The sequence below is a fragment of the Phoxinus phoxinus genome, assembly GCF_949152265.1.
Source record: "Phoxinus phoxinus genome assembly, chromosome: 8".
NCBI lineage: Eukaryota > Metazoa > Chordata > Actinopteri > Cypriniformes > Leuciscidae > Phoxinus > Phoxinus phoxinus.
Window position 1 is genome coordinate 23,402,545 of NC_136883.1, and position 26,781 is coordinate 23,429,325.

At 41.4% G+C, this 26,781-nt stretch overlaps 1 protein-coding gene across 3 annotated transcripts in view; it reads right to left on the bottom strand.

Moving 5' to 3' along the window:
• Nucleotides 1–3,667: 3,667 nt before the first annotated feature.
• The window catches only part of shank3a (SH3 and multiple ankyrin repeat domains 3a), a 363,988-nt gene continuing 340,874 nt past the window's right edge, over nucleotides 3,668–26,781 (bottom strand). For 2 of the 3 annotated variants that reach the window (XM_079620540.1, XM_079620539.1), the window contains 8 exons: nucleotides 23,627–23,709; nucleotides 20,934–21,058; nucleotides 20,618–20,753; nucleotides 17,650–17,730; nucleotides 15,827–15,948; nucleotides 15,327–15,432; nucleotides 12,594–15,045; nucleotides 3,668–8,650 (listed from right to left, as the gene is read on the bottom strand). In XM_079620540.1, the coding sequence (XP_079476666.1) occupies nucleotides 8,101–8,650; nucleotides 12,594–15,045; nucleotides 15,327–15,432; nucleotides 15,827–15,948; nucleotides 17,650–17,730; nucleotides 20,618–20,753; nucleotides 20,934–21,058; nucleotides 23,627–23,709 (3,655 nt within the window). In that variant the 3' untranslated portion in view covers nucleotides 3,668–8,100. Of the gene's footprint in view, nucleotides 8,651–12,593; nucleotides 15,046–15,326; nucleotides 15,433–15,826; nucleotides 15,949–16,890; nucleotides 16,912–17,649; nucleotides 17,731–20,617; nucleotides 20,754–20,933; nucleotides 21,059–23,626; nucleotides 23,710–26,781 lie in introns of all 3 variants that reach the window. The other variant, XM_079620538.1, reaches the window with a different exon arrangement.

Here is a 26,781-nt window from a genome sequence, read left to right on the forward strand (position 1 = left end):
TTGATGTGGAAAGTTTTTAGCACCACGTCAGGTTGTAAGCAGATGTTTTTCTTGTGTCAGAGAGTGGGAGTACTGCAGGTATTTGGAAATCGTCTTGGGTTACGTTATCATGGTTCCCTGAGAGGAGAGAACGAGGCATTATGTAATAGCTTATGCTTTGGAACTCCTTTCTCCAAAATTACTGAAGCCTGATTGAATCAAGCTATTACACTTGCAGTAGCCAAAGGCACTTGGCCTCAAGCACTCACACGGTGGGCGGGCCCAGCCGCTATATAGGAAGAGCCAGATTTTTTCAGAATCTTTAGACTGAGCGAGAATTACTCATGGACCCTGAGGAGGTTTTACAACTAGCTGGCAGAGTGCCAAACTAGCAACGGCACCTTCAGCACCGCCCTGCACACAATCGAGCAACGCTGGACTAATGTGGCACAGTAATAATAATGAAGTAACAAGTATATTGGTGCATACAACATTAAACCACCTCAAACAGACATTCACAGCGTATGAATGCTTTAGTCTTGTATACACAGTAGCTATTAGTGTGAGCAATGGCACAGCACATCGGTCTATACGACCTAGTTGAAACACGAGCTAGAGAGGGGTGTGGCCACAAAGTCTGTCAGTCATCCAATGGCTGCTCAGCCGTGTTCCCCTGCACAGTGATGCGAAAGAGGGAATTTCCAGGTTATAAAACCTAGCAGAAGTGTTTTGCGAAGACCAACCCCCCACAAAACAAATGTCCTGAATAGACATGCCTTTAGTCCAAGCCCACAACGACGCCAGGAGCGGGGTGGGTACATACGCTATTGGGCAGTCAACTCCTCGGGAGGCATAAGCCAGGGAAATGGCTTCCACCTTCCAGTGCGACAGTTTCTGATTTAACACTGGAAGGCCTTTCTTAGCATCTCCGAAGCAGACAAACAGCTGCTTGGACATGCAGAACTGGGTGGTTTTATCCACATAAGCACACAATGCACAAACAGGGCACAGGGCGCACCTCATCAGAGGTTGGATCGGGGGAATGAAACGCTTTATACGCAGCGTTATAACCTGGGCTCTGAACGGCATTGAGAGCCCTTTAGGTATAAAACCATGTTATACTGCATAACTGCATAGAGCTGCATACAAGCACTGTTGACAGAGAGAGCTTGCAAATACCCCACTCACTTCCCAGATGATAAAGCAAGCAGTAGCTTCATCTTGAAAGAGAGCACTAATGATAAATCCCATACTGTCACCTCGGGCTGAGCAGAGCTTTCGCTCTTCAAAACATCGCCCTGAGCAGAGGTTTTGCTCATACTGTGGACAGCATTTTGAGAAAGAAAAAGGGATATTGAGGTATGTTTGTTTTCGTGTTTATAGTGGTAAAACAATATTCAAAAATGTTGAGCCGATACGGTAACTCTTGGAGGATGGTCCTCTCTCCACGGACATCGCTCTCTTCCTCCGAACAGGACCGTTGGAACTCTGCTTCTGGTCCGCTGGGCGTCCGGATTGGCGGGGAACCTGTTTTACACCATAACAGAGCTTCCTGTCAGATCTCTGATGCAACGGCGGCTCAGGATTGTGTCACAAGCCCGTGCTTGAAGCGAAGGGGCGGGCAGAGTGTCTGGCTGGTCGCTGCGCTGAAGATGACCTCGCTCTCACCTGAGGGGGAGCATCGGCCCGCTTGGGATAGAAGTGGGTCATCATTTCAGATAGATTTTGCGCCTCCGCAAACTTCTCTAAGGCCGTGTGTCCACCAAAGCGTTTTTTTTTTCACACGGCTGGCTTTATTTCTCAATTGTTTTCAATGGGAACGCCGCGTTTTTAGAATGCTAGGAGCGTAACGAGGCGGTGAGCGAGTATTTAACGCTCAAGCGCTGAGCGCTCTGCGTTTTTTACAGGTCGCCGAGACTTTGTGTAAAACGCAGCGCTCATCACTGTCACTTTTTAGGCAACCGTCCAATCACAGTGGAGATGGGGCGGGACTAATACCACACGGACCAACGGATGTTCTGTATCATAGCAACAATGCGTCTCAACTGAAAAAAAAACTGCGCTGCCAAAACGCTCTCAAGCGCCCGCAGCTAGGCGTTTTCAGCAGAGCGCCTAGCGTTTTCAGCTGGCTAAAACGCTTTGGTGGACACACGGCCTAAGAACGCCCCTACTGCATCAAAGAGGCCTTGGGGTTTACTGTGGTGTCGAGCAGCTGCGATTTGTCTGAGTTGCACATTTCTGTGAGCATGAGCTGCAGCACTACCAGGCTGCCCATACTGTGCCCGACTCCCTGGGCGACCTTCTTTGCTACACACAGCGTGAGATCCGCTGCCGTGCACAGCTTTCGAAAAGACTCTGGGTCCAGGCCTTCTTCATCCAGGGACTTCAGGAGTCTAGTTTGGAATACTTGCAGGGTCATTGTATGAAGGGCAGATGCTGTGTGTCCAGCTGAAATATGTAATGCCTTCTCGGCAATGTGGGCTGTAGTCCAACATGGCTTTGAAGGCAGCAAAGCTGACTTCCATCCACAGGATGGACACAGGTGAGCCGCGATGGACTCTTCAACGGGATGGGACCGGGGATAACCCTGTTTATCTGCCCCTTCCACCACCGAAAGTCCTTGGTTCCTTGGGCAGGGGCTCAGGCTAATAAGGGGAGCGCCATGACCGTGTGAGCTCAGAGAAGAAGGGAGCTGGTCTCTGCAGGGCGTCGAACTGGCGGCCTGCATGGAGAGAAGACCCATCCATCCTCTTCTTTACCGGCTGCTCAGGGACTGACCACTCCAGGCCCAACTCGGCCACAGCCTCTGAAATGATACTCATGAGCTCCACATCCAGAGAAGTTGGAGTGGTGCTCATCTCTTCCATAGGCGCCAGTAAGAAAAAAAAGACCAGGTCCCACACTTCAGAAGAAGGTGTAGGAGACTGGGGACTCTCATGGAGGATGAGATCACGGGCGCTCTCGAGGGAGCTGTTTGTGGCCACTCCGCCGGATCTGGAGGGGGACACGCAGAATCCAGCGGGCCGCCGTTGAGCCTTGCGCAGAGAATCTTGATAGGCAGGTCCTCACAGGCGCGGGAATCAGATTTTCCTGTGCACGGCCCAAGCACACCACGCATTCATTGTGCGAGTCCAGGAACTCTACGGGAAGGAGAAAGATTCTGAGATAATTTGGCATTCAGCGCTACCTACAGTATATAACGGCTGGGCCCACCCAGCGTGTGAGCGCTCGAGCGCCATTGGCTATTGCAAGTGCAATAGCATGATGCAATCAGGCTTCAGGAATTTCGGAGAAAGGAGTTTCCCTAAAGCGTAAGCTACACAATTTCGAGAGACCGACTCGAAAGGGAACTAAGCAATTCTTGCCGGCCGTCATTCTCAAGTAAGCCTAAAGGATTTGGACATTGACTGGTGATATTTTATATGTTAATGACATTAATTATGTGCCATGGAGATCTGAAACCATTCAGCTGTGCAGAATTTCAAAATCATTTTATAGATCTCACATCTAGAAGAGTGTTGTGTGCACGTTTTTTTTTGTGCGCATCTGAATCACGCGGAGAAATTATCGTAAGATCAAATGTAGGATGGTTTCTACGCAACATTTTATAAATGAGGCCCTCTGTGTCTCCATTCGCAACAGTCACAACTCAACTGAGCAATCAACCCACCAGAAAACAATGCTCATTAAAGCAGTGCATACTGCATTTCTTGCCATTTTTTATTGTGCTTTTGTTAGTCAGAAAACAAAATGGACAAACCTGTAGAACATACTGAAGTCATGTGAATGATGTGTTTATTTTATGTTACGTCCTGCCAGTGGTTGATTAAAATTACAAAGAAATCAATTGCAATTTTCATTCTCGTTAAATATGCAGAACCCCTGATGTCTGCGCTACAATGGGGGAAAGTAAAGGGCAAAGGTCAGGGAGAGTGGCCACCAAATGTGCAAGTCAGTCACTGATTGACTTACTGGAATTCAAGCCAAACAGAACAGATTCTTAAATCCAGACATGAACCCATGAAATTCAATAAATCTGGCCACATAAAAACTCCTATATTTGGGGAAACAAAGAGAAGAAAAAGGAAAATATGAGATGTCTGTAGTCTCAAGATTTCCAGGAGGTGGCACCATAGTGCTGGTTCGAACAGCATTAGTTCTCTACAAACCTCAAAGAAAAGCTAAAAAAACGATAATTACTTTTTGGCACATTTGTTCATTTCCTTTCATCTCCTGCTCGAACAACTATAATATAATGTACACAACATAAAATCAATATGAAAGATGAAAGTATGAGTGATGTGTAGAGAACGAAAATCACAGCTTGCGAGTTATCAGAAGATGAGAGGACGAAAACTAGTACATATGGCTCAGAAATGCAGTTCCAAGTCTCCAGAGTGGGACGACATTCACAAAAACATACGCAGACTTGCTTTTGTTCTTCTGGATGAGCTAAAGGGAGCGGCATGATTTTCAGCAGGATGGGGAAATTAAATAGGTCATCTTTAAATAAAAAATGTCCAGCATTTCTGGAAAGATTTTATGCAAAAGCTAACTATGGATTTAACAAGGAATCAGTGTGTGAATTTTTCGGGGGATCTGAATGGTAGGGTCAGGGCTTGCCTGCATTGGAGGACATATACACTAAGTAATTCACAGTTTTCAAATGGGGCCTGACACCAAATGGCCCCTCAACACCTTCATTCAAGCCCTTGTACAGTCAAACAGACTGACGGTTTAATGCAGAGCGGCTGTTTTAGGAGGGAGGTCAGGATTTCTGTTAATGAGCTGAAGCATCTAAGATGAGGGAATAAACTTTAGTCAGAGTAACCACCATATTTACGGTACATTAGCACAAATGAGGCTATGAGGCAATACAAGTACAGTCTGTTCAAAGTACTGTCTGACTGTCACACACACACACACACACACACACACACACACACACACACACACACACACACACACACACACACACACACACACACACACACACACACACACACACACACACACACACACACACACACACACACACACACACACACACACACACACACACACACACACACACACACTCTCTAAAAATTAGATTGCCTTTGCCATATCATTAATCTTTTTTAACACATTAATAATATCCATTTCTCATAAATGTAACACCTACATTTTGAATAGATTTTTAATTCCTAGTAAATTCAGTTGTAGAATGCCACTCCCGTATTTAACTGTGTACAGAATGGGATTAAGAAGACGAGCGACGTGTATTTCGCTGCACTGTGAACAGACTGTACTTCAATCGCTCAGATTCTTTTGTATTCATATCAAGATAAATATGGTATCTACTCAGACTCGAAGTCGCTCCTACGGAAGGGGCTTTCCTACACAGTGTTACTGGCGTGTCATCAAAAACACTCGTCTAATGAAGCACTGAGAAGGTGTTGTCGTCCTTGGCTGTTTGCATGCGGACTGGTTTTAGCTGACCAATGGGTGAGGCATTAACTCTTTCTGCTGTCACAGTCTGTTTAGAAAAAAACACATTAAAAACAAGACTGAACAGAAATGAGCATCCGTGTGTCTGTGTTTGCATGTCCCAGGCTTCATTTTAAATATGCAAACAGGTCATATGCATCTGTCGAGCCCTAATGGAGAGTAGGATCAGACAGGTGGGAATGAATGGCTTGAAATGCTAGCACCTTGTTTTGTGCAAATCACCCCCGAACTCCATACAAAGAGTAAAATCTTCACCTTTTTTGACAGGTGGTTAACTATGCATATATATGCCAAACATTCATATATAGATCTATATATTTTTTGATTTTTAAAAATTTATATGAAAACTATCGTATATACATTGCTTGTGATTGATATAAAAAGCAAATATTTGAGTCGTTTGACCATATATACAGCTGCAGGATCTCTGGGCTTTTTTTCTGATTGATTGTTTTTTCATTAAATATTTTGTCCTTAGCTTCATCTTTTAAATAATTGTCATTCTAAATGAATTCATAAAAATTCTTCTAAGCATCATATTTCACAAGCTACAAAATCCACCTATGAGGAGAAAAAAAAAAGAAAAATAAAAAAGGCCAAAACAATTGAGCCAAATGCTGCTTACAGCAGGTTACCATATAAGCCATACGGTGGAAACTTTTACAATTATAGATTCTGTCTTCTGGTTTGTTTATGAGATGTTGAACACCAGTCATTACCATCAAGATAAGCTGCAATATTACAGATGTTTCTCGTCCCACAGTGGTTCTGTCATGCACACCTCACACACATTTGTTCACACACTCACTTACACGCACACTTATTGCAGTTTCTTATACAGAATTTCTTATTACCAGATTAAGAAGACTTTTGATTTAGCAAAGTCATGTTTGGATAAGAAACTAGTGTGGTTGTGTGCATGAAAGCGTGCAACTGTATTGGGAACACTTTTTCTAAAATATGAAAAATTACAAACAAAAAATAATAAAAGTGGTCTGTGTGAAGGGCTCAAACATCAACACACACCATTACACCCCACTGTGGGATGTCCAATAAAAGATGGAAGACCAGGTTTTGTAAAACTATAACAAACAAAAGCCAAAAAGGGTGTTGTACAATGCAAATCAATCGAACCAGTCAACTGTCATTTCGTATGGTGATGTAACGTTTCATGCTACAGTCCATCATAAAAGGATAACCATCAAAAAAATCATCTTCAAGAGTGTTTTTTGTCTTTATATATATGTATATAATATCATATATAAGTTTTATATTTATGACAAAAATGTTATATTCATATATCTATATACTTTTTTTTCTGTCAAATATATATGTATATAATTGGTAAAAATGAGTAAATTATTGGTGGAATAAATCATCTAGGGAGAGAGACAGGTGCAGTTTTGCACAGTCCATCCTGTTTGCTGTCCCTCTCCATTTTCAAAGCTATTTAAATACATTGAGATATTCTATCTAATGTCATATTTCCTTTGGAAACCCAAAGTAAGAGTCTGATTATGAAAAAAAGCCACTAGTATTGGTTAAACATTCTCCGAGTGTAGTACGCCCCTCAGCCAGAAGGGGGCAGGTGGTAGACAGAGAGGATCCGGCCACGCCCAGTCTGCTCATCCACTCTTAAAAAAATACTCTGAAAGGCAACTGAACTTCCTTTTCTCAACAGCATCCCTCCTTTTTTCTGGATTAATGACGCAGTGGTAAGAAGCAGATAGTAAAGTGGGGAAAAAATGGATTAGTGGGTGTTTATCATGCTAATAAAACTGAAGAATCAATTATGAGATGTTCTGCGTGGGCTTTGTTCAGACACAGACAAGTTTTGGTGTATTTTTGTCGCTAAACATGAAATCGCAATTTTCAAACTACATTTGTTCTGCAGGTGGTTTAAAATTGGATTTAAATGCAGTGTGAATTTAAAGTAGTTTTTCCTGATTCAGTATGAAATTTGTATGCCCTCAGTTTTGTCAACTATATAGTGATAAGTAAATGAGTGACCGACTGACTTGCAAAAATGCATCAAATATTTCAATGAATCATGAGTTCAGCACCACAGCAAGAATCCATGACGAACATGATTCCAGATTTCGTTACTGAAAGTTGACTATACTGCCTGAAAAATTGGATTTGTGTGTACAGTGTGAACAAAGTCACTTTGATCACTAAATTCACAGCCCCTACCAAACACACAGCACCCATGTGATTGGATGCTGGCAGTGATGTGGGAGGGGCTTAAGATAGTGCTACAAAAATGGCATGGAGCAAACACCCACTTTACCAATGATAGATATAGATAGAGGAAATAATGTGGTTATTTAAAGCTGAAGTGTGTCCTTTTTGCGGCAATCAGAAATGGCAAAATTAGTTATTGCGTTCAAATTGTTTCCCAAATGTACCATTGCTTGCACAAACACTGCAAATGTTGGTGTGTCGGATTGGTTGGGATGCTCAAATGATCAGAGCAACGTTTTGAAGGTAATATTAAGCTGGGATAGAAGAAAGTACTTTAACATCAAAATGACACACTTTGGCTTTAAAGTTCAAGAATCACAAGTAAAGTAAAAAGATAAGAAAAGAAAAGTGTGTGGAGACTAGCTACAGGCAGAGGGAGGCGCTTGGTCAACTCTCCAGCAGCAGTTTAAGAGCGCGCTCAATGTTCATGCGATGACCGACGCGCGTCACACCCAGCTCAGCGAAGTCCTCCTTGGTCAGAGCGGGCAAATGGGAGCCCTCGATCTCATGCTCCTGGAATCGCTCCCGGTGTTCGGCCAGGTTAATGCTGGCCAGCCAGTCGCCCACGTCATACTTGTTCCACAGGTGGAGGGGCTTCTGGTGGAACGGCCGAAGGGCGAGCAGGGGCGAGGGCATGCCTGGCGAAGGGGCGGGAGAGGGAGAGCGACTCCGCGCACTGGAGCTCCTCATGACGAAACGCACTTCTTTCGGTTCGTGAGGGAGACTGAGGCTAGACGACTTAAGGATGGTGGGGGGTGTGATGGGAGAAGTGGCCAGGCCAAAGCCCCGGATGGGTCCCAGAGGATCCGAGCGGTCCGGGGAACCGGGGCTGGGCGTCCGCCGGGTCACTGGGTAGCGGCTGCCTGGTCTGATGGTGTAGGTGGTGCCGTAGCCTCTCTGAGAGATAGTATGGAGCTCCCCCAAACTGCTGAAGAGTCTAAAAGTAGAGTACAAAGAAAAGAGAAAAGGAAGAGGGAGAGAGGATGAAAGTCAACTTTTTTGAGAGAAACGGCAGGTATGAGTCCTGAGATTCAGTGGCTCTCTTGCCCAGTTTTAGTAAAAGCATCAGCTATGTTAGGACTCTACGCTTTGAGTTAGAAGTGGCAAACGCATTGAACTAGTGTTAGTGAGATGCTACATTAACGCGTTTAAACTCTAACAGTAGAAGTGCAAAGGTGTTAGAGACCCGTGGAGCAAAGATAGATAGAATACGATCAAGCATGATCAAGTTTATACAGAGTGAAATCAAATCTGAATTCCCGAATCTCGGATTTTAGAGTTAATATAGAGTTTTGTTTTTAGAGTTTATATATTTGTGATGGAACTACAATTTAAAATGTTTCCTTCCTAAAATGCACCATATTTACACTGTAAAAAAACGACTATTTAATGAGTTTTAATGTCTTTTTTGATTCTTCAGTGAATATATCTAAAACTATCTGCAACAATTTACAATAAGGTTTCATTTGTTAAAATGAGTTACCTACATTCATTAACATGAGCATGTACTGTATTAATCTACTAATACATTACTACTACTACTAATTACTAACTATTTTTTTTGTTAAGTAACATTAACAAAGATTATACTTTAACAAATGTATAGGTCATTGTTAGTTAATAATGCATTAACCAATATTAACTAACGGGCCTTATTATAAAATGTTACCAAAATATCCAGTGCAAGACATAATGCACCATATCTTATGCTGCTTCTCAATTTTGTTGTTTCATTTTAAGATTATTAAAATTTTAAAATTTAGTTTAATTTTGTTAAATAGAAACAAAACTAAACACAACACATAGTTGACCAAATGCATATACATAATACATTTTTTAATTTTAATTTCAGCTGTTGACATTTAAATAATTTATTAAGCTTGTCAAGACTGAAAGTGTGTTTAATCTTCTAGTTAAAGTTCTGCACGCTACAACTGTAATAGGCAAGAGAAACTCTCTTTCCACTTAAAACCTGCCTCCGTGAGCACTGAAGTGAAGATCAGACATAATTACTCAGTAAACAATCAATGATAATGACTGGGGTGTTACGTGAGTTTGAATGAAATCTGAATGAAATGTATAACGTGTCTAGATTTACACAGATTTTATGAGCACTTTACAGCAGAACACTGAAAGCACAACCAAACATGCACCACATGAGAAATAATAGAAGATGACAGGAGACAGATGTAGAGACACGCATAACATCTCAACCTTCAAATGACATGGTGTATTATTTTTTAAATACAAAATATTGGATTAATATGTTGTATATATATCCTATAATATCCAACATATATAGTATTTTAGGATTAAAGTATAATATATAATTTATATTTTATATTTTTACGTGAAAAGCCAAGTCAACCATATTTATGCATCTGGCTGAAGAGGACAGAACTTATTTAGCAATATGAATGCAAGCTCTGATCATTATCTATCATATCTGTAGAAGCAGCCTATGGAAAATCTGAAGGAAAACAAATGTCCTATACCTGAACTGATCAAATCCTTTTGCCTGTAACTTGATGATTGAGGACAATTAAGCAGAGGGGGCCTGGGCAAATTAGCATAGGGCGGGTCAGTAGATGAGGAAGGGTGGATGATGATCAGGGCTTGACTTAGAGGTGTGGAAACAGACAGAAAAAAGAGATGAGATGATTCATGCGCACTTACACAGGTGCTCGGCTCTTCTGGGCTTAGCCTCAGATTCAGCTCTAGACAGAGCAGCGTAGCATGCAAAGAGAGAGAGTGAGAGAAATAAAGAGATAGAAAGGGGGGAGAGAGAGGGGGAGATGGAGAAAGAAAGAGAGAGAGAGAGAGAGAGAGGGGGGGGGGGGGGCAATGAGAGAGAGAGAGAGAGCGGTCGGTTAGCATCAGTCCATGACAGAACAAAAAACAAACACCACACACATCACATCCTCAACAATGTCAATCGAATGCAAAACAAATGCGTAGTGACACGGACCAGAGCGCAGCTATCCCCAGACGTCAGCTTTCAATAGTGGAAGATGCACATATACACATTACCAATAATGACTGACTTTTTTTTTTTTATGATGATGATGTGAAATTAAAGTATTTCTTTGAATACATCTTGTGTCTGGGGTAAGGTGCCGTTCTGGTCAAATGAAACAAAAATTAAGCAAAAAAATCTAAATGAACAAATATATATGAAAAATAACCAATGCATAAAACTACACGAGCAACCATTTTTCTAAGAAGAAGCCGGAGCGGTCACTGTGTTAGCATGATTTAAGGATGAAAGTGTCAGAAAGATACAGAAATGAAACACTCAGCGAGCACAGTAAGCTTGGATAGCATGTCTGAATGATGGGAAATAAAAAGAAACGTTTTAAACGACTACGCAGACTAAGAGGAATGAGAGATTGTTATCATGATGACACCGATGCCTATGTTGGATTTTCCGATGGGAAATGGGAACTTTCAGCTGGTATAATTTAAACAATTTAATTTATTACAATCCAATTTGGTTTATGAATAAAAATAGCATTTTCTTAACACAGGGGCTGGACAAACATGAGTTTTAAGGAGTTACGCATTTCAAAACACTGAACATGTTTAACATGGGTCAAACAACACATTCATATTGTAGGATGTTGCAAAAAAACACATCAGTCACACATGGACCCACATGCATACTGCTAGCACAGTGCCATAGAGGAGCAGGCTGCAGGGAAAAGCTCACTAAGTTAGATGTGTCAGAGTTTGGAAGGTGAAAGGTCAAAGCCTGAGATGGTGCATGCCCTCAGGCCATCTGTTACCTTGTGAACACCCAAATGGCAAAAGACAGGAACTTAAAGAAGCACTTCATGGTTAAAATCCAATTCATGTCAATGTAGTCAACCTACTAAATGGAATTGAGAATGTCTTTTGAGTTGTATCATGTATCGTACACTGAAGGTGTCATAGCGAAACTGATGACTAAAACGGATGCACTATGGCATATTTTTTTGTTAATTTGCCAGGGTGGACAAGGGAACACAAGAACCTGCAGAAGTTATTAATAAAACCAAGAGCAATGTCAGCAAAGGTGATTGAGTATGGGATTAGTGGATTGTTAAACAATAGAAAATAAAAGGAATGACATTTGATTTACCCTAGTGGCTAAAAGCTAAGGTTTACTGTCTTCCATGTCCTTGTCACATCTGTTGGGATATAAAGGACTTCAGCTGTATTTGAGGATATAAGCAAAATAGTACAAAGCTGGTGCTTTAAAAATCAAGACAGAAAAAAACATTGCCCTTTGAGCTCTTATATGAAAGAACTTCATTCTAATTAATAGTTTTAACTCAAACTGTCCCTGTAGCTCTGGTTATGTGTATTTATGGATCTACAGAAATGTCTACAGTATATCACTCTAACTATTGTCTACGGGTTGTATGGTAGAGCTTTGAGATCAGCCTGAGGCCGTTCTACGTTACTTACCAGTGGTTGTCGAATGCTGAGATAGTTCTGGGGCTCCACACGTCTCAATGAAGAAAGCATGTTAAACATTAACACTTAATATTTCTACATAGGTAAAGTTCTGGATTTGCTTTTTTTGGCATGCTTTTGGGCATGTCATTTTCACGAGGATGTTTAATATATCTTGTGCATGTTTTTTATTATTTAATATTACTGAATACAAACTGTGAGTTTAAATTGAACATCGTTAGTCAGATTTGGGAAAAGAATTGCACAAGGTAAATGTTCTCACTGCCATATAACCAATAGGACACTTGCATTTGCAGTATAAACAACTTATTTTTTCCCTTTAATATGTTGCTTTAAAAATGTGTTGAAATTATTTTCATGGGTGTTTTGTTTCGGTTGTGAAATTGATTTGCGTTTGCTCTTCTGCAGGATTCATGCCTTACCTTGCACCAACCACGGGCGATTTCCTTCCGGGGTCAAGTGAAGCTCCAAGTGGCTCTTCCCCAAGTGAGCGTGTGTCCTTGTTCAGCTGCTGCAGCCTTGAGCTGAGCTCACTGATCACAGTGGGCTTGCCTTCCTCTGCCCCCGAAAGCGGACGGGGTTCCACAGGGTCCCCCCACAACTTGGAGCGTCTCTGGAAGAGGTAGCGGGGTCTGGCCGGGCCTGAGGCTCCCGCAGCAGCAGCCAGCGCAGCCGCGTGCTGCTGTGAGAGCAGTTCGCTATCAGATGACTGTTTAAGCAGGGGGTCCCTGAATGTCACCGGGCCCTTGCTGAGCTGGGACTTGAGCTTTGGCTTTGGAGGCACTGGCGGCTTATCAAGAATGAACGTCTGGCCATCTGCGTAGGTGGTGTAGGTGTCCATGGGCTCGCCGCTTTCCGAGGACAGTGTAGACATGCTGGAGACAGTGGAGATGGTGCTCGTGGTCTCCAGGTGGTGATCACTGGAGCTACGAGTGTCTACCTCTTCCACCCCGGAGTCAGCAGCAGACTCTGGGCCCAGGTGGGACTCAGATGGCTTCCCTGAGACTGCTTGCGGGCCACTGCTAGCGGGGACCTGTGCTGCTGCGGCAACCGCGGCTGGAGCTGAGGGCAGGGTAGAAAGGGTTGTCTGCCCCAAAATATGAACAGGAGGTACTGCAGTTAGAGGTGTCTTTCCAAGAAGGCCATTGGCAAATTCATCCGGTGGAGGAACCACACCAATTTTACGGAGATCCTCTCGCGTTTCCTCATCACTGGAGGAGAGCATGGCAGGTGGCAAGGTGACCGTGTAGGGATCAACATCCTCCTCAGAACTACCCTGAGCCAGAGTTTTATCTGAGGCTGGGCTGGGAGATGGCTGGGAAGCTGGAGCTGTGGCTGGAGGTGGGGTTGATATTGAAGAAGCGTCAGGACCAGGGGACTTAGCGCGTTTTATTTCGGCCAACATGGGTTTTGGGCTCTCTGACAATGCCCCCTTAGGAGAGGGGACACTGTGCTCTGGGCTGGGCCCCACAGCCTGCCCATTACTAGTTGCATGAACCATGATAAGCCCAGCAGTTTTCTGCTGAGATGTGTCCATGATGCTGATGATCATACTTTTCTTGTCCTCAATTTTGCTCTCTTCCTTCCTTTCTGTCCTTGTTTCTAACTCTTTCCTGGTGGATATGGGACTTCCCCACTGAATTTTGCTGGTGGGGGCGGAGGTCTCGTAAATCCTTTTTGCCGCAGGGGAAAAGGGAGGTGAGGCAAACTCCCCCTCACCCTCTGAGCGCTCAGCCTCTTTGGTCTGGGTCTCCATATACAGCACCCCTCCAGCTGCTTCGTGTTTAGTTCTGGGCTCAGGGCTGCTTGAAGGGGACTGACTCTGGGAGGTTAATGCTCGTTCCCTTGCGGCCAGCGCAAGTGCCAATGGAGAGTTAGGGTCCAGGGGCTTGCCCGTCAGTGGGTGAATGAAGGTGGTGCCCCCAGGAGAGGGACGTAATGCCAAGGCGGGTGGAGGCAACTGACCAAGTTCACGTGTGAGCATTCGTTCATCGACAGAACGCGATGGTGTGAGTGAGGGGGCCTCTGGGGGTGGTGCTGAACTGCCCTCCATAGTACCCACTGATAGGAAGACTGTAGATTTCCGCCTCTCCTCTAGACGACGTTCCCGGTCTTTCACAGCATCAGCAATTGCAGCAGCAAAAGGTCCTTTCCCTTGCAACAGTCCCTCTGCCTGAGCTTGACTGCGTTCCTTCAACAGCTGCTGCTGATGATGATAGAAATCAGCCCTGCTGGTGTGGTGGGCAGCTAGGCGCCCAGAGGGAGAGTGCTCTCTCGCATGGATGGATGCCAGTGCTAGTGAGGCTCTCTCCTGAGCATCTTCCACCTGCAGTTGCTTTACAAGTGGGCTCTTCCTCCGCTGTGGCTTGCTGGGAGGCGGCATGAACAGGCCTACGCTGAACTGGCCCACATTGGCGTAGGGGTTATCGATGACTCGACCTTTCCGCTTGATCCTCTCGGGCGGAGTTGAGATAGGACCTGGCCTGGGGATGTCAGTAGGCTCTACGGGGAGGTGGGTGGAGTCCTGCAGAATGATCATGGAGCGGGCTTTCTTCTGCCGTTCCATGTGGGAGGCATGGCGAGGCGGCTCATAAAGCTCAGCGGACATTGTCTGTGGCAAAGCGTGCAGTCTCGGCTCAGAGCCTGGTTTAAAACTGGAACGGCTGGGGTCATGAATGCGGCCAGGGGGAGGGGGTGGGCAAAACGAAGGAGGGGGTCCAGTATCTAGATAGTAAAGCGATGGGGGAGGTGGGGGAGCCATTTGGGGAGGTGGAGGAATACTATGGCTGTCTCTCAGGCTGTCCGTCATGGAGGAGCTCCGTGGAAACCTGTGTTCCGCTGCTAGGGCAGACAGTCGATCCTCTTCGGTTGCTCCTGCACAGACAGACAGATAGATCTATAAAAATGTATTTGGGGTTTTGTTTGAGCTTGGATGATGAACAAGTGTGCACTATTTTGCAGATTTGGTCTTTACTCTTTCCTTTTAACATTACTGTGTGTCAATAACTGTAAGGTTCCTTTAATGTTACTGTGTGCCAAAATATGGCATATCAATGCAATCAGATTTGTGGATCAAAATACAGTAACACTTCACTGCTGTATGAAATTAAGGAGCTTAATAGAGCATTGTATGTAAAAGATGTCTGAAGGATTACCAAAAGACTTTGTTCTAGCCATGCTTTTTGGCAGCTGCATGTGGGCCTTTTCCAACGCTGGATGAAGAGCACCATGAAGAGCAAGTCCTTGCCGCTCAAAAAGAGACTGCACAAAAAACAGAGAAGACATATATGTTAAAAGGTAAAGCAAAAAATTATGTCATATTATCAACAGAGTGTTACTGCTTGCCGTTGTTATTGTATCTTTGCTGGAAGGCGGCATGAACAGGCCTACGCTGAACTGGCCCACATTGGCGGGGCTTTAACCCCGCTGAAAGTACCAGCATGGCTGGTAACAAGCATACAGCATGTTGAGTTTTAGATGCTTATATACAGTGAAACTATGCTGGTACATTAGACCAGCATCGAACCTGCATAAAATCAGTTTTTCAATTAGAAATTCCACTGTATACAACTCTAATATCTCTAATATCCAATATCTGGTCAATATACAGCTGAAATGGGACACTTGGAGTGTCTGTGCACATACTGTATCTTACACTGATTTCTGCTGGTGTCATACGGCGACTGGTAGGACGTTGCTTCACCGTGGCTGCTCTGTAGTCTTCTACCTTTGGCCTCAGTATTGTCTCCTGAGAGGCCAAAATCTCATCTAGCCTTTCTGTTAAAAAACACACATACAAAACAAAAGTTCATTACACACATCCACACAAATATTACTCAAAACGGACTATGAATCACATCTGATCACAAGCTTTCAAATAAAATAATAACAAAGTAAATATGAAATGGAAATGCTTAATGCCATAATGTGAATTAACACAATGCCACAATGCACCATTGTTCCTCATTTATGGCAAAAAATGTAATATGACACAGTAGCTCAGTTCCAACCTATAGATCTGCCTGCTGTATACGGTCTAATTGAGCAGTGCCATTCACACCGGATTTACTCTTTTGTTCTTTTGAAGTTTAGCAAGGTATGTTTACAAAGAAAAACAATTAAAAAACAACACAGATGGATAGAGAACACATCCTGTGTGAACGGTCCCTAAGGCAGCATCCTAACTGAAATAGAACCTCATAAGTGAATCATTTGGGACACTCCACATGCCACACAAATAGCGTTCCACACATGACGCATATGAAAGGCGAAAATCACAATGCATTTCCACAGAGTTTGGCATTAGCACATGTTGCTATCCTAAGAGTGTGATATTCTAATAAGCATGACAAAGGTTTCATTTATCATATAATCTATTATTATCAACTGATACTTATATTTATTAAGTTATTTTATTCAATTTATTCAATTATTTTAATAAATGTAAGTTAATATAGAATGGTAATTTTAATATTTGAGCCTTTTCTATTTCTCTGTGACATCCAAAGCAGGTATTTGTTTATAAAGACAGCATAATTTAGCTGCCTTCGTGTTGAGAACGCCCAAAAAAGCTGGCTAGGTAGGCAGCTCACTAGGTTGTGGAACAGAGCTAAATAAAGCATATTCCAGCGTGAGCAAGCTGAAGATGGTTGCATGCACATGATATAGCAATATTGCAGTGATTTTGTCGGTTTCTAAAAACAGTAATGTGTAACTCACCCCCTCTTCTCCTCCTAGAGGCTGAGCATGAAATAAATGTACAGAACACTTCACCATTAAAGTCTCACAGCAGCAAATGTTTGACGATATGCGTTTCAGTGTGCGAATGTAAGTGTGTGTAATGAACTCAGTAAATTCAGAGCACAGATTGAGCGAGAGAGAAAGACAGCTGATGTTTCGAACAGCCCAAATGGCTGCAGGAGGGAGATGACACAGTTAATAAATAAACAAGAAAGAGCAACAGGGAGAAAGAGACAGATAGACAGAAAATGTTGCATCCAAGTGTGTGCATGTGTTAAACTACCTATTTTCATAATCGACTATTTTAGAATGACTGATCTAACTAGTTAATTATAAGGGAGACTGTGCACATTGAATCCAAGAACATGCAGTCCTTCAAAAGGATATTTGAGAGATATTCAACAAATATACAAGTTAAAATAATGATAACCTTAAACTGTACAGAAATAGTAAGCACAATAATGGGAGCAATGCGACAGTAATTGCTTCAAAAGTTACAGTGGATTTGTTACAGAAGCATTGTTTTGTTGGCTTTCACAGTGATGCATTTACTTCCCTGACAGCAAGCTAAAGCCCAGTAAACTGTTAGCATGCTAAAATTCCCTATTAATTCACCACCTTTAAAAAAAGAACTGGTGATTGAAATATTAAAAAATAAAAAATCTAAAGAAATAAAAAAAAAAACGATTCAACTCCACAAAATCAACTAGTGTGTGTGTTTGTTCGAGGGCGTCTTACCTAGCTCTTCGAGCTCAGCGGTCATGCTTTTGGACCTCAAGGTAAGGGTGGTGCTGGGTGCTCTTTTAGGAGGCGGGGGCGCTGTGGAGGAAAGGCAAGGAGTAGATGAGAAGATGCGATGGTGTGGCGTGGGGCCTTCACGGCTGCTGCCCATCGGCAGCTGCCAGCGCTTTTTCACCATCTTCATCTGAAGATCACAATGTACCACACTGCCGCACCACGATTAAACTCTATCCTGCCGTCTTTCTCTCTCTGGAATCATGTAACTATCAGACATCTCCTGTGTGCGTACGCGTCCAGAAACCAACTTCCTTCCTTGGTGGCCCTCTGATGGATGGTAGAAAGAAATACTTGTCTGCCAAAATCCTTCATTTCACATTCATTCTCTTACAAGCCAAAGGGTGGTCGAGTTTCCCTTTGTCTCTCAGAAACGAAACCTGACGCTTTATAGCCAAAGCATGATATAAACTCCCAATCAGCATAAAAGGAAGCACCAAGAAAACGAACAGAGTTCCAGGAGATCAGACACTTCTGTTGTCTCAATAACATCAGCGTAAAACTCCTCACTCCTTCAGCTAACAACCTTGCAGACCGGAGTAGAGCTCTGGAGAGAGAGAGATGGGGAGAGAAATACCAAGGCACTAATGCAATACTTACTTCAAACATGCATTGTAGTAACCATGGCAACTCTGGCAGGAGCAAGGCCTGGGTTTGTGCATTTAAACTGTGAGAATCTGTGTGTGTGTGAGTTTGTATGTGTGTGTGGGAGGATATAGCCACAAAACTAACAACAGACACTCCGTTATTATTTCATCAGTAGTGTGTATAAGTGTGTGATAGTTTGCATAGCCCAGAGTTATGCAATAACTTTGCAGGTGACCATGATTTTGACAAGTAAGAACAACTTTCTTATCGACAATAAGATAAAAAATACAAAATATCACTTTGCTCTGATTGTAGGCATATTTCATTTCTATTTCATGCTGTAGAGCTTGCTGCTAACAACGCAGAGGTCATGAGTTTGATTTCCAAGAAATGCATGAACTAATCAACAGTATAGCTTAAATGCAATGTAAACAGCTTTGGATAAAATCATCTGCCAAATGCATTAAATATAAATTAAGTTAATGCATTTTACACTTAGTGTAATTTCAAATATGAAATTTAATCGTAAGCTTGGCGAACAGTTTTGGAGAATTTTATGTTTCCCCATTCAAAGAGACAGGAACTGCACTTAAATGCCCGCGAGTCGTTTCAAAGATGGCCGCCGAGTGAAATTACTTGTCTTAAAGGGACTTTGTTACTGTTTTATAATACAATACACTGAGGTGCAAATAGTATCTGCCACTATTTGCACTAAGTATAAATATCATCTAACAACTATTTAGACTTAGTGCAAAGAAAATACCTTTTTTTTTCTATTTACACATAGGCCGTGTGTCCACCAAAGCATTTTTAGCCAGCTGAAAATGCCTAGTTGTGGGTGCTTGAGAGCGTTTTGGCAGTGCAGCGGGTTTTTTTCAGTTGAGACGCTTTGCTTGCTATGATATGGAATATCGCGGAAGTGTCACTAGTATCTAATTTCACAGATAATTTGTTTCTGTGTTGTTTCCATATAAAAATGTTGATATAATGTAATTGCTCTGGCTCTTGTTTCAAATTATTTTGTTCCGTTATGCTTGATGTTGTTGTCACCTGGTGACGTTGTACAAGCAGAATGTGGCGGTTGGTCGGAGTTGTATTTGTCCCGCCCTTCCTCCACTGTGATTGGACGGCTGCTTGGTAAAAAGTGACAGTGATGAGCGCTGCGCTTCACCCAAAGTTGACCATTCTTCAATTCTCGCCGACCGGTAAAAACGCTGCTGCCTTTTTAAAAACGTGATGCTCCCATTGAAAACAATTGGAAAAATACGCTAGCCTTGAGAAAAAACACTTTGGTGGACACACGGTCTTAGTGTAAAATTCTGTAAATAGCATCTGATGCTATTTTTCCCACTTTTTTTCTTTAAGCTTAGTGGCGCTTATTGGCACTTTTCTTGGAGAAGTTTGATTACCTTTAAAGCACCAACACTATTTGGACCAGACTAACCAACCCGCCAGACAGATTCAAACCTTACTGTGAGAGGATTTGGATAAAAGCATCAGCTAAACGACTGACTGCTGCTCCATCATCAACTAAAGCCAAACACAGGTCAATAAAGGGTTCGGATTGTGTGGGAGTTGCAGATAAAAGTGAGGATAGTTTACATGGATACTGAATAGACTTCCTCTTTGCATTTTGAGGTTTTGCTATAGTTCTAATAACTCTACCAGTAGACTCCTTTAACTGCTAATCGATTGAGTGGGTGTAGGAACGCACAAGTGGAAAACGTGTGTGGAAAAACTGAACAGAAAACACTTTGACGGTTCAATCTGCTTAGTCATCACAATTTTTTGTGACAAACAACCTTGTCACTTAGTTAATGCTCCTGAAGTTTTCTCTTCTAAAAAAAACACAGTCATTACCATCACGATCGGCTGTGATCATTAAACTCGCTCCTTTATTCATTCTTGCAGCATTTCTTTTCCTCGTGTTTGAGACTAGATTCGCCCTGCTGGGTGAGATCTCTCAATGTCTGATCATTACATACACAGCACAGAGCATCAAAGGCTGGTTCCCTAGCAACCCGTGCCTTTAAGAGCTCTTCTGTCTGACTGCAGTAGCCCCGCCCACAATAAACAAACAAAACCAGCAGTCAGCACATTCCCTGTAACTCAACTACAACACCACATTCACATTATTACACGATTATTGTGTAACCGACTTATTCTTGACAGACACACTGTTAAACACAAGAAAACATTTAAACTAAATGTAAGCAATATATTAAGCTGCAGACCTTGTTTATAAGCTGCAACCCAGTTGATATCACTTGCATTTTAATATGTATGATAAATCAGTTCTGTTGGAAGTAAACAAGCACCTTACCCTTCTTCCTGACTGTCTCCTCAGACTCCGGCTTGCGTGTGACTGACACGACCTTCATAAGGAGGCTATTTCCACCCTGCCGGATGAGTGACACCACCTGCTTGTGTCCCACTTTTACCACGTTTACACCATTCACCTAAGAGACCAATCACAAACAAATTATAACTGGAAAATTATTTCTGCCCCTCCAACACATTCAAAGCATCTCAGACTAGACTCAAGGTTACTACACAGCTTCAGCACAACACAATTACATTGTTATGTGCTGAAGATGTAAAACATGATGAGATGGGATATGGACAAATCAATTCTATACCTCAATGAGGAAGTCACCGGTCCTTAGCCCCGCTCTCCAGGCCACGCCCTCAACATCCACAGACTCCAGGTACTGCAGTGCGGGAAAGGCAGGTGTGGGTGTAAACTCTTCAATGGGTGTCTCCGCTACATAAAAACAGAAAATCATATGCAATATCACATACTGGTTCTTAGACTCTTTGTGAAGCCAATAGCAATGCTTCCATCCACCTATTTTTATGCATATTGTATAAAAAAAACGCTGGATGGAAACACCAATTTGCGCTTAAATTCCCCAAAAAGTTTATGCGCTCAACTGAGGCAGATATTTTTTTTTATCCGGTAAGACATGCACATAAAACTATGATGGAAACAGTTACCTTATACTGTAAATACCTTAATGCGCAACTTACATGACTTTGCCTCAAAAGTGAATGTGATTGGATTAACCAGCCGATCAATTTCAATGCACACTCTTAGAAGAAAAGGTTCTATATAGAACCTTGAAAGGTTCTATAGGCGCTTCGTATTTGGAACCCCTAAAAGGTTCTATACAGAACCCTTTTTAAGGGTTTTTAAGAACCAAAAGGGTTCTTTCTTGTCATTATAGAACCTTTTTAGCATAAAAGGTTCTTTGGAGTTGAGTAAAGAACCCTATGGTTCTATATAGAACCCCAATGAACCCTTTTTTTCTAAGAGTGTAGAACCTTTTAGGGGTTCCAAATACGAAGCGCCTATAGAACCTTTTAAGGTTCTATATAGAACCTACGGCACCTCAAATGTTGGTTTGGTCATAACGAAATGCCTTAGCCAAAGTCTTTCATCAAAATGGTTGTGTAGAATTACCTCCCAGAACTGTCTCACATGATTGCATTCCCAAACACCAGGATTCCATCTCCGAACGCAAGATAACATAGCAGCGTTTATTGCGTTTCGTCAGCGCGCTCTGAGGTGCAAGTCATTTATAATGTGTGAAAAAAGATGAAATGGTTTCCCTGATTGCAGCAACTTCCATTTTCATTACAAATATTTTTGTGGCAGTTTTCCAGGAAGTGATGATTTTGTTCTTTTGAACACATGGGATGGAAACAGTGCTTTAATCACAAATGTTTTATGTGATATTCCAATTTTGCGCACAAGTTAATATCGTAACTCTGAATGTAAACAGCTAATGAATGGCTTACGTATAGATATCTCTGCTGGGATAGGTCAAAGCATTTGAAAATGGTCAAAAATTACATACTTCACCTTTAAATTAGCCTTTCTGTAAATATAAACACATGTCTAAATAAAGCTGTTAGTGCTTTGCTCTTCATCTTTGAGATAGTCATAGTATAGGAGTTAAGAAATCAATAAAGAGACCAGCTGAAACCCATATTCATAAGAAATATTAATGCACCATGTGGGTAACAGATGGCATTAGGAACTCATAACTCCTACCCAGGATGGTGCCACCCCAGAGACTGGGCACTAACACACACAGACACACACACTGCTCACATTTGCTCACAAACTCTCACACAAACACTGCTGAACTGTATATGTTGTCAAACACAACTGTCTAATAATGCTGTTAAGTATGCTACATAATCAAATATCAGGGTCACTGGTTCACATAGTGTCATTTCTATAAGTAATGAAGTTAACATTCACTTAACTCTATTATGCTGTCACCAGAACTGCATCTGTAAGACACATACACTGTTGCACTCATTTGCATTGAGTTTAAACTTTCATGTTACTCTAGTGTGAATATACCAAGTAGACAAAAATGTACTAAAATAATTGTAAATGAATGTTGTTTTAAAGGAATATTAATTTTAAAGGTACACTATGTAACTTAAAAAAAAAAAAGCCTATTATAAGCGTTTATATTTTATGCCTGACTTTTGCAAAAAACGGTTGTGCTGCCTAATATTTTTGTGGAAACTGTGATGCATTATTTTCTGGATTTGTTTTGATGAATAGAAACAAACAAAGCATTTATTTTAAGTAGATACCTTTTGTAACATTATAAAAGTCTTTACTGTCACTTTTGACCAATTTAATGCATTTTTAAAACATCTTACAGACCCCAAACTTGAACGTTAGTGTAAGTCTATATATATGATTTATTTTTCTATCCCATTAATAACATTACATTTTTTGATGTATGATTATATATATATATATATATATATATATCAATGTAACTTTGCGGGCCTATGTAACTTTTTTATTTAAAAAATAATGTTATTAATGGGATCGTCAAAAAAAAAAAAATCTTCCAAACCATGTTTTAGTTTAGCTATAAATACACTTGGATAAACCTCATAGGGTGGTCGGGACGAATTTCGCTGGAAATTGCAAACATACATTTGCATATGTTCTTTTGCAAGACACATGCAGTTTTATTTTTCAACCACCAGAGGGTTCAAAAGTTACATAGTGTAGCTTTAACCAAATACCTATCTAAATATTGCTGTAGTAAAATTGCAGTCTAGCTCCGTTCCATAAATTATTGGCCAGTTTTCACAATCTAATCAATTCTCAAATAAACTTATTTAAAAAAAAAATCTGTCTCACTTGGAAATACATCACATTATAAAAGTAAAATGGGATGCAAATGTCATTTGTTGCTGACTTTAAGTGTGTAATGTAACCCAGTAACGTGAAGGAAGCTGCCACTTTGACTGTAATAGCAAACTGAGGCCATGAGCTCAAGGCCAGTCTTACCTTTTGCTCCTCGCAAGACAAAGCCGAATCCCTCATTCTCTTTCTTCTGGAGCACAGCGTTCTTCTCCTCGATAATGTAATCACTGGACATAAGAGAGAGCAGGACAGTGAGGTCAGACTCCAGCACCATGTCTGTATGAGGAGCTCCACAGCCTGGACATACCCCCACAACGCTACTCTCCCTGATCCCCGTCCCACTCCAGTAATGAGCCAATCGGGTTAAAAGCTGTGGCTGTGAGAGTGTGGACAATATGAAAAATATGAATAATCTCAGGTGGAAGCTTCTGTCCTTCTGTTTGACTCCAGTGCAGCCGCTTTAACTGCATTAGGAGATTGGACAAAATACTAATATCCAGCCTCTTATGCTATTAAATGAAAGGATAGAAATATGAGGGCCTTCAGCTCTTTCACTGTTCAACTCCAAATACGCACACACAAAAAACACCCTTTAAAAGCCAGAAAAGTAAAAAAGACAATGTTAATCCTGCATCCATGCCTTACAGTGCAGCCCATCAGTGATTAAAAGATATGAGCATTCACAAATGAGAAAGCGAGTCAGAGACACACAAAGGATCTTTCTCTATAGTGGTCTCTTCCCCCCATCACTATCCCGAGTCCATCTGTCTGGATGCATGGAGATAGCCATCATCAGCGCTAACAGCAGGGACAAATCTGTTCTTCCTTACTCATGTGAGCCACAGTTACCCGCCTGTAGACAACCCCCCGCCAGCACACACATACAAACAGTGCACTTAGACATACCAAAATCACATTACTAGCTTCACTGCTATGATTAACTGTGCTGTTCTACATATGGCGATATATGGTGGACACTTGATTAGCTTTTAGCAGATTTTCCCACTTGAAACTGTTCTGGGTTAAAGTAGACACAACCCTGAATAACCCTATCTATTTTCTAAATTAATGTTCTTGACCTTATTGTGAAACATTCATTCATGCTTTCGTAATTTTTTTCATTCATTCATTTTTTCGTAATTTTTTTCGTAATTTTTATTCAAAATGTAACTGAATTTTTTGGGTGAAGTATGAAGTATGCAATATCATTTATCAAGACCAATCATTTATTCAGCCCCTTTCTTATAATTGATCAACTTATGTACGTCACATGGAAGAAAAGATCTACAACCTACACTGTAAATAATAGTTTTTTTGAAGTTGTAAAAATAAAAAGATTACTGGAGAACCTTTTACAAGGAAATATAATTTTTCAAAAAATACTATTGGAGACTATTGATTTCCACTGTATAGAAATGTGGATGTTTCTACAGCTGTACAAAGTGCATGAATATTTAATGGGGTAATTATGAATGAGTTTGGTGGAGGGTTTAAAAAGACATTAATCCAAAGTTAAGTGTAGTGTGAAAACATGTTACAGTGATTTTTGACAGATTGTGTTGCCTGGGAATCAAATCCATGACCTTGGCATTGCTACCAGCCAAGCTAAAGGAAAATATATTAAAATATATTAATTTTATTACAGCAAAATCTATCTCTCTAAACATAGCAATTAATTTATAACAACTCCCATACCATCAAGAAATCTGTTTTACAAACAGAGCATAATAAAGTCCTTGTGAACAGCTGCTTGTAGAATAATTACCACAAAACGACAAAAAGCTGTCTGTGTTCACATGGGACCAGAGCAACGACTGGTGTCTGTATCATCAACTATTAGAAGAAAGATCCTCTCTCTCTCTCTTGTACCCGAGGGTCTTCATCACTGATGCATTAGGAGTGACAAGAATCTAATTAAGCAGTGGAGAATCAATTAGATCAATTACAGATGATTCGTGTCGTTAGCGCCTCGGGTTAACGAAACGCTCTGTCCTACAGAACAGCAGTCACGCCTGTGATAACATCAGTGTACGGTCGGGCGTCCGGAACAGGCATTTGCTGTGGATTTGTTTACGAACAAAATCACAGACAAGCCACATTAAACTGGGACGGTGGAATATTTGGGTTAAACTTCCCATTATCTATTTAATAAATACACAAGTTATCACTAAGAAAAAGTAACAAAGAACAAATGCTTTATTTGGTATCTTGTCCCTTACTTACAAGGAAGTACTGTGGCAATACCATTGCTTTTATTTTTATATTATATATATATGCCATCTATATTCTATATTTTATCTATATATTATTTATATACAACATTTTCATACATTTAACATGTGTATTTATACATACTGGCTCCTGGCTCTTCCAAGCTTTATAATGGCAGTGTTTAAGTCCATAAAAGTGCATCCATCCATGATAAAAGTGCCCCATACGGCTCTGGGGGGTTCTTTAAGGCCTTCTGAAGCGAAGCGATGCGTTCGTGTAAGAATAATATCCATATTTAAAACTTTATCGACTAAAATAACTAGCTTCCGGCAGACGGCCTACACAAGTCGACTTACGCCAAAATAGTAACACTTGATGATGACGTAGGATGTAGGAGTAGGGTAAGCTTTGACACCACTCGCGGTTCAACCAATCAGGGCTGGGCAATAAACTCAAGCAAAAGGAAAATTACAAGATTCTCATTATAGACTTCTAATTTGTGACTGGTGTTTTGTTTTGCTCTATCCGCGTTCGTCAATGCGTCGTGCGTCAGGTCAAGGGTTCAATGTAAATCAATGGGTGCGGCTGTCTGTCGGAAGCTAGTTATTTTAGTCAATAAAGTATAAAGGATATTTTACTTACACGAACGCATCGCTTCGCTTCAGAAGGCCTTAATTAACCCCCCAGAGCCGCTTCGAGCACTTTTATCATGGACGGATGCACTTTTATTGACTTAAAACAGAAACAGCCATTATAAAGCTTGGAAGTGCCAGGACTTTTTTCGTCTGAAAGAAGAATGTCACACACACCTAGGATGGCTTGAGGGTGAGTAAATCATGGGGCAATTTTCATCACTATCCCTTTAACTAACAATGAACAGTACATTTGTTACAGTGTTTGTTGATCTTTGTTAATGTTAGAATGAAAATACAAATGTTCATTGTTAGTTCATGTTTGCTCAAATAAAATGAACAGATACAACTTTTGGTTTTAATAATGTAATAGTAAATATTGAAATTAACATTAACTGGGATGATTTAAACTATTATTCATTGTTAGTTCATAATACTATAGTTAACTAATGCTAA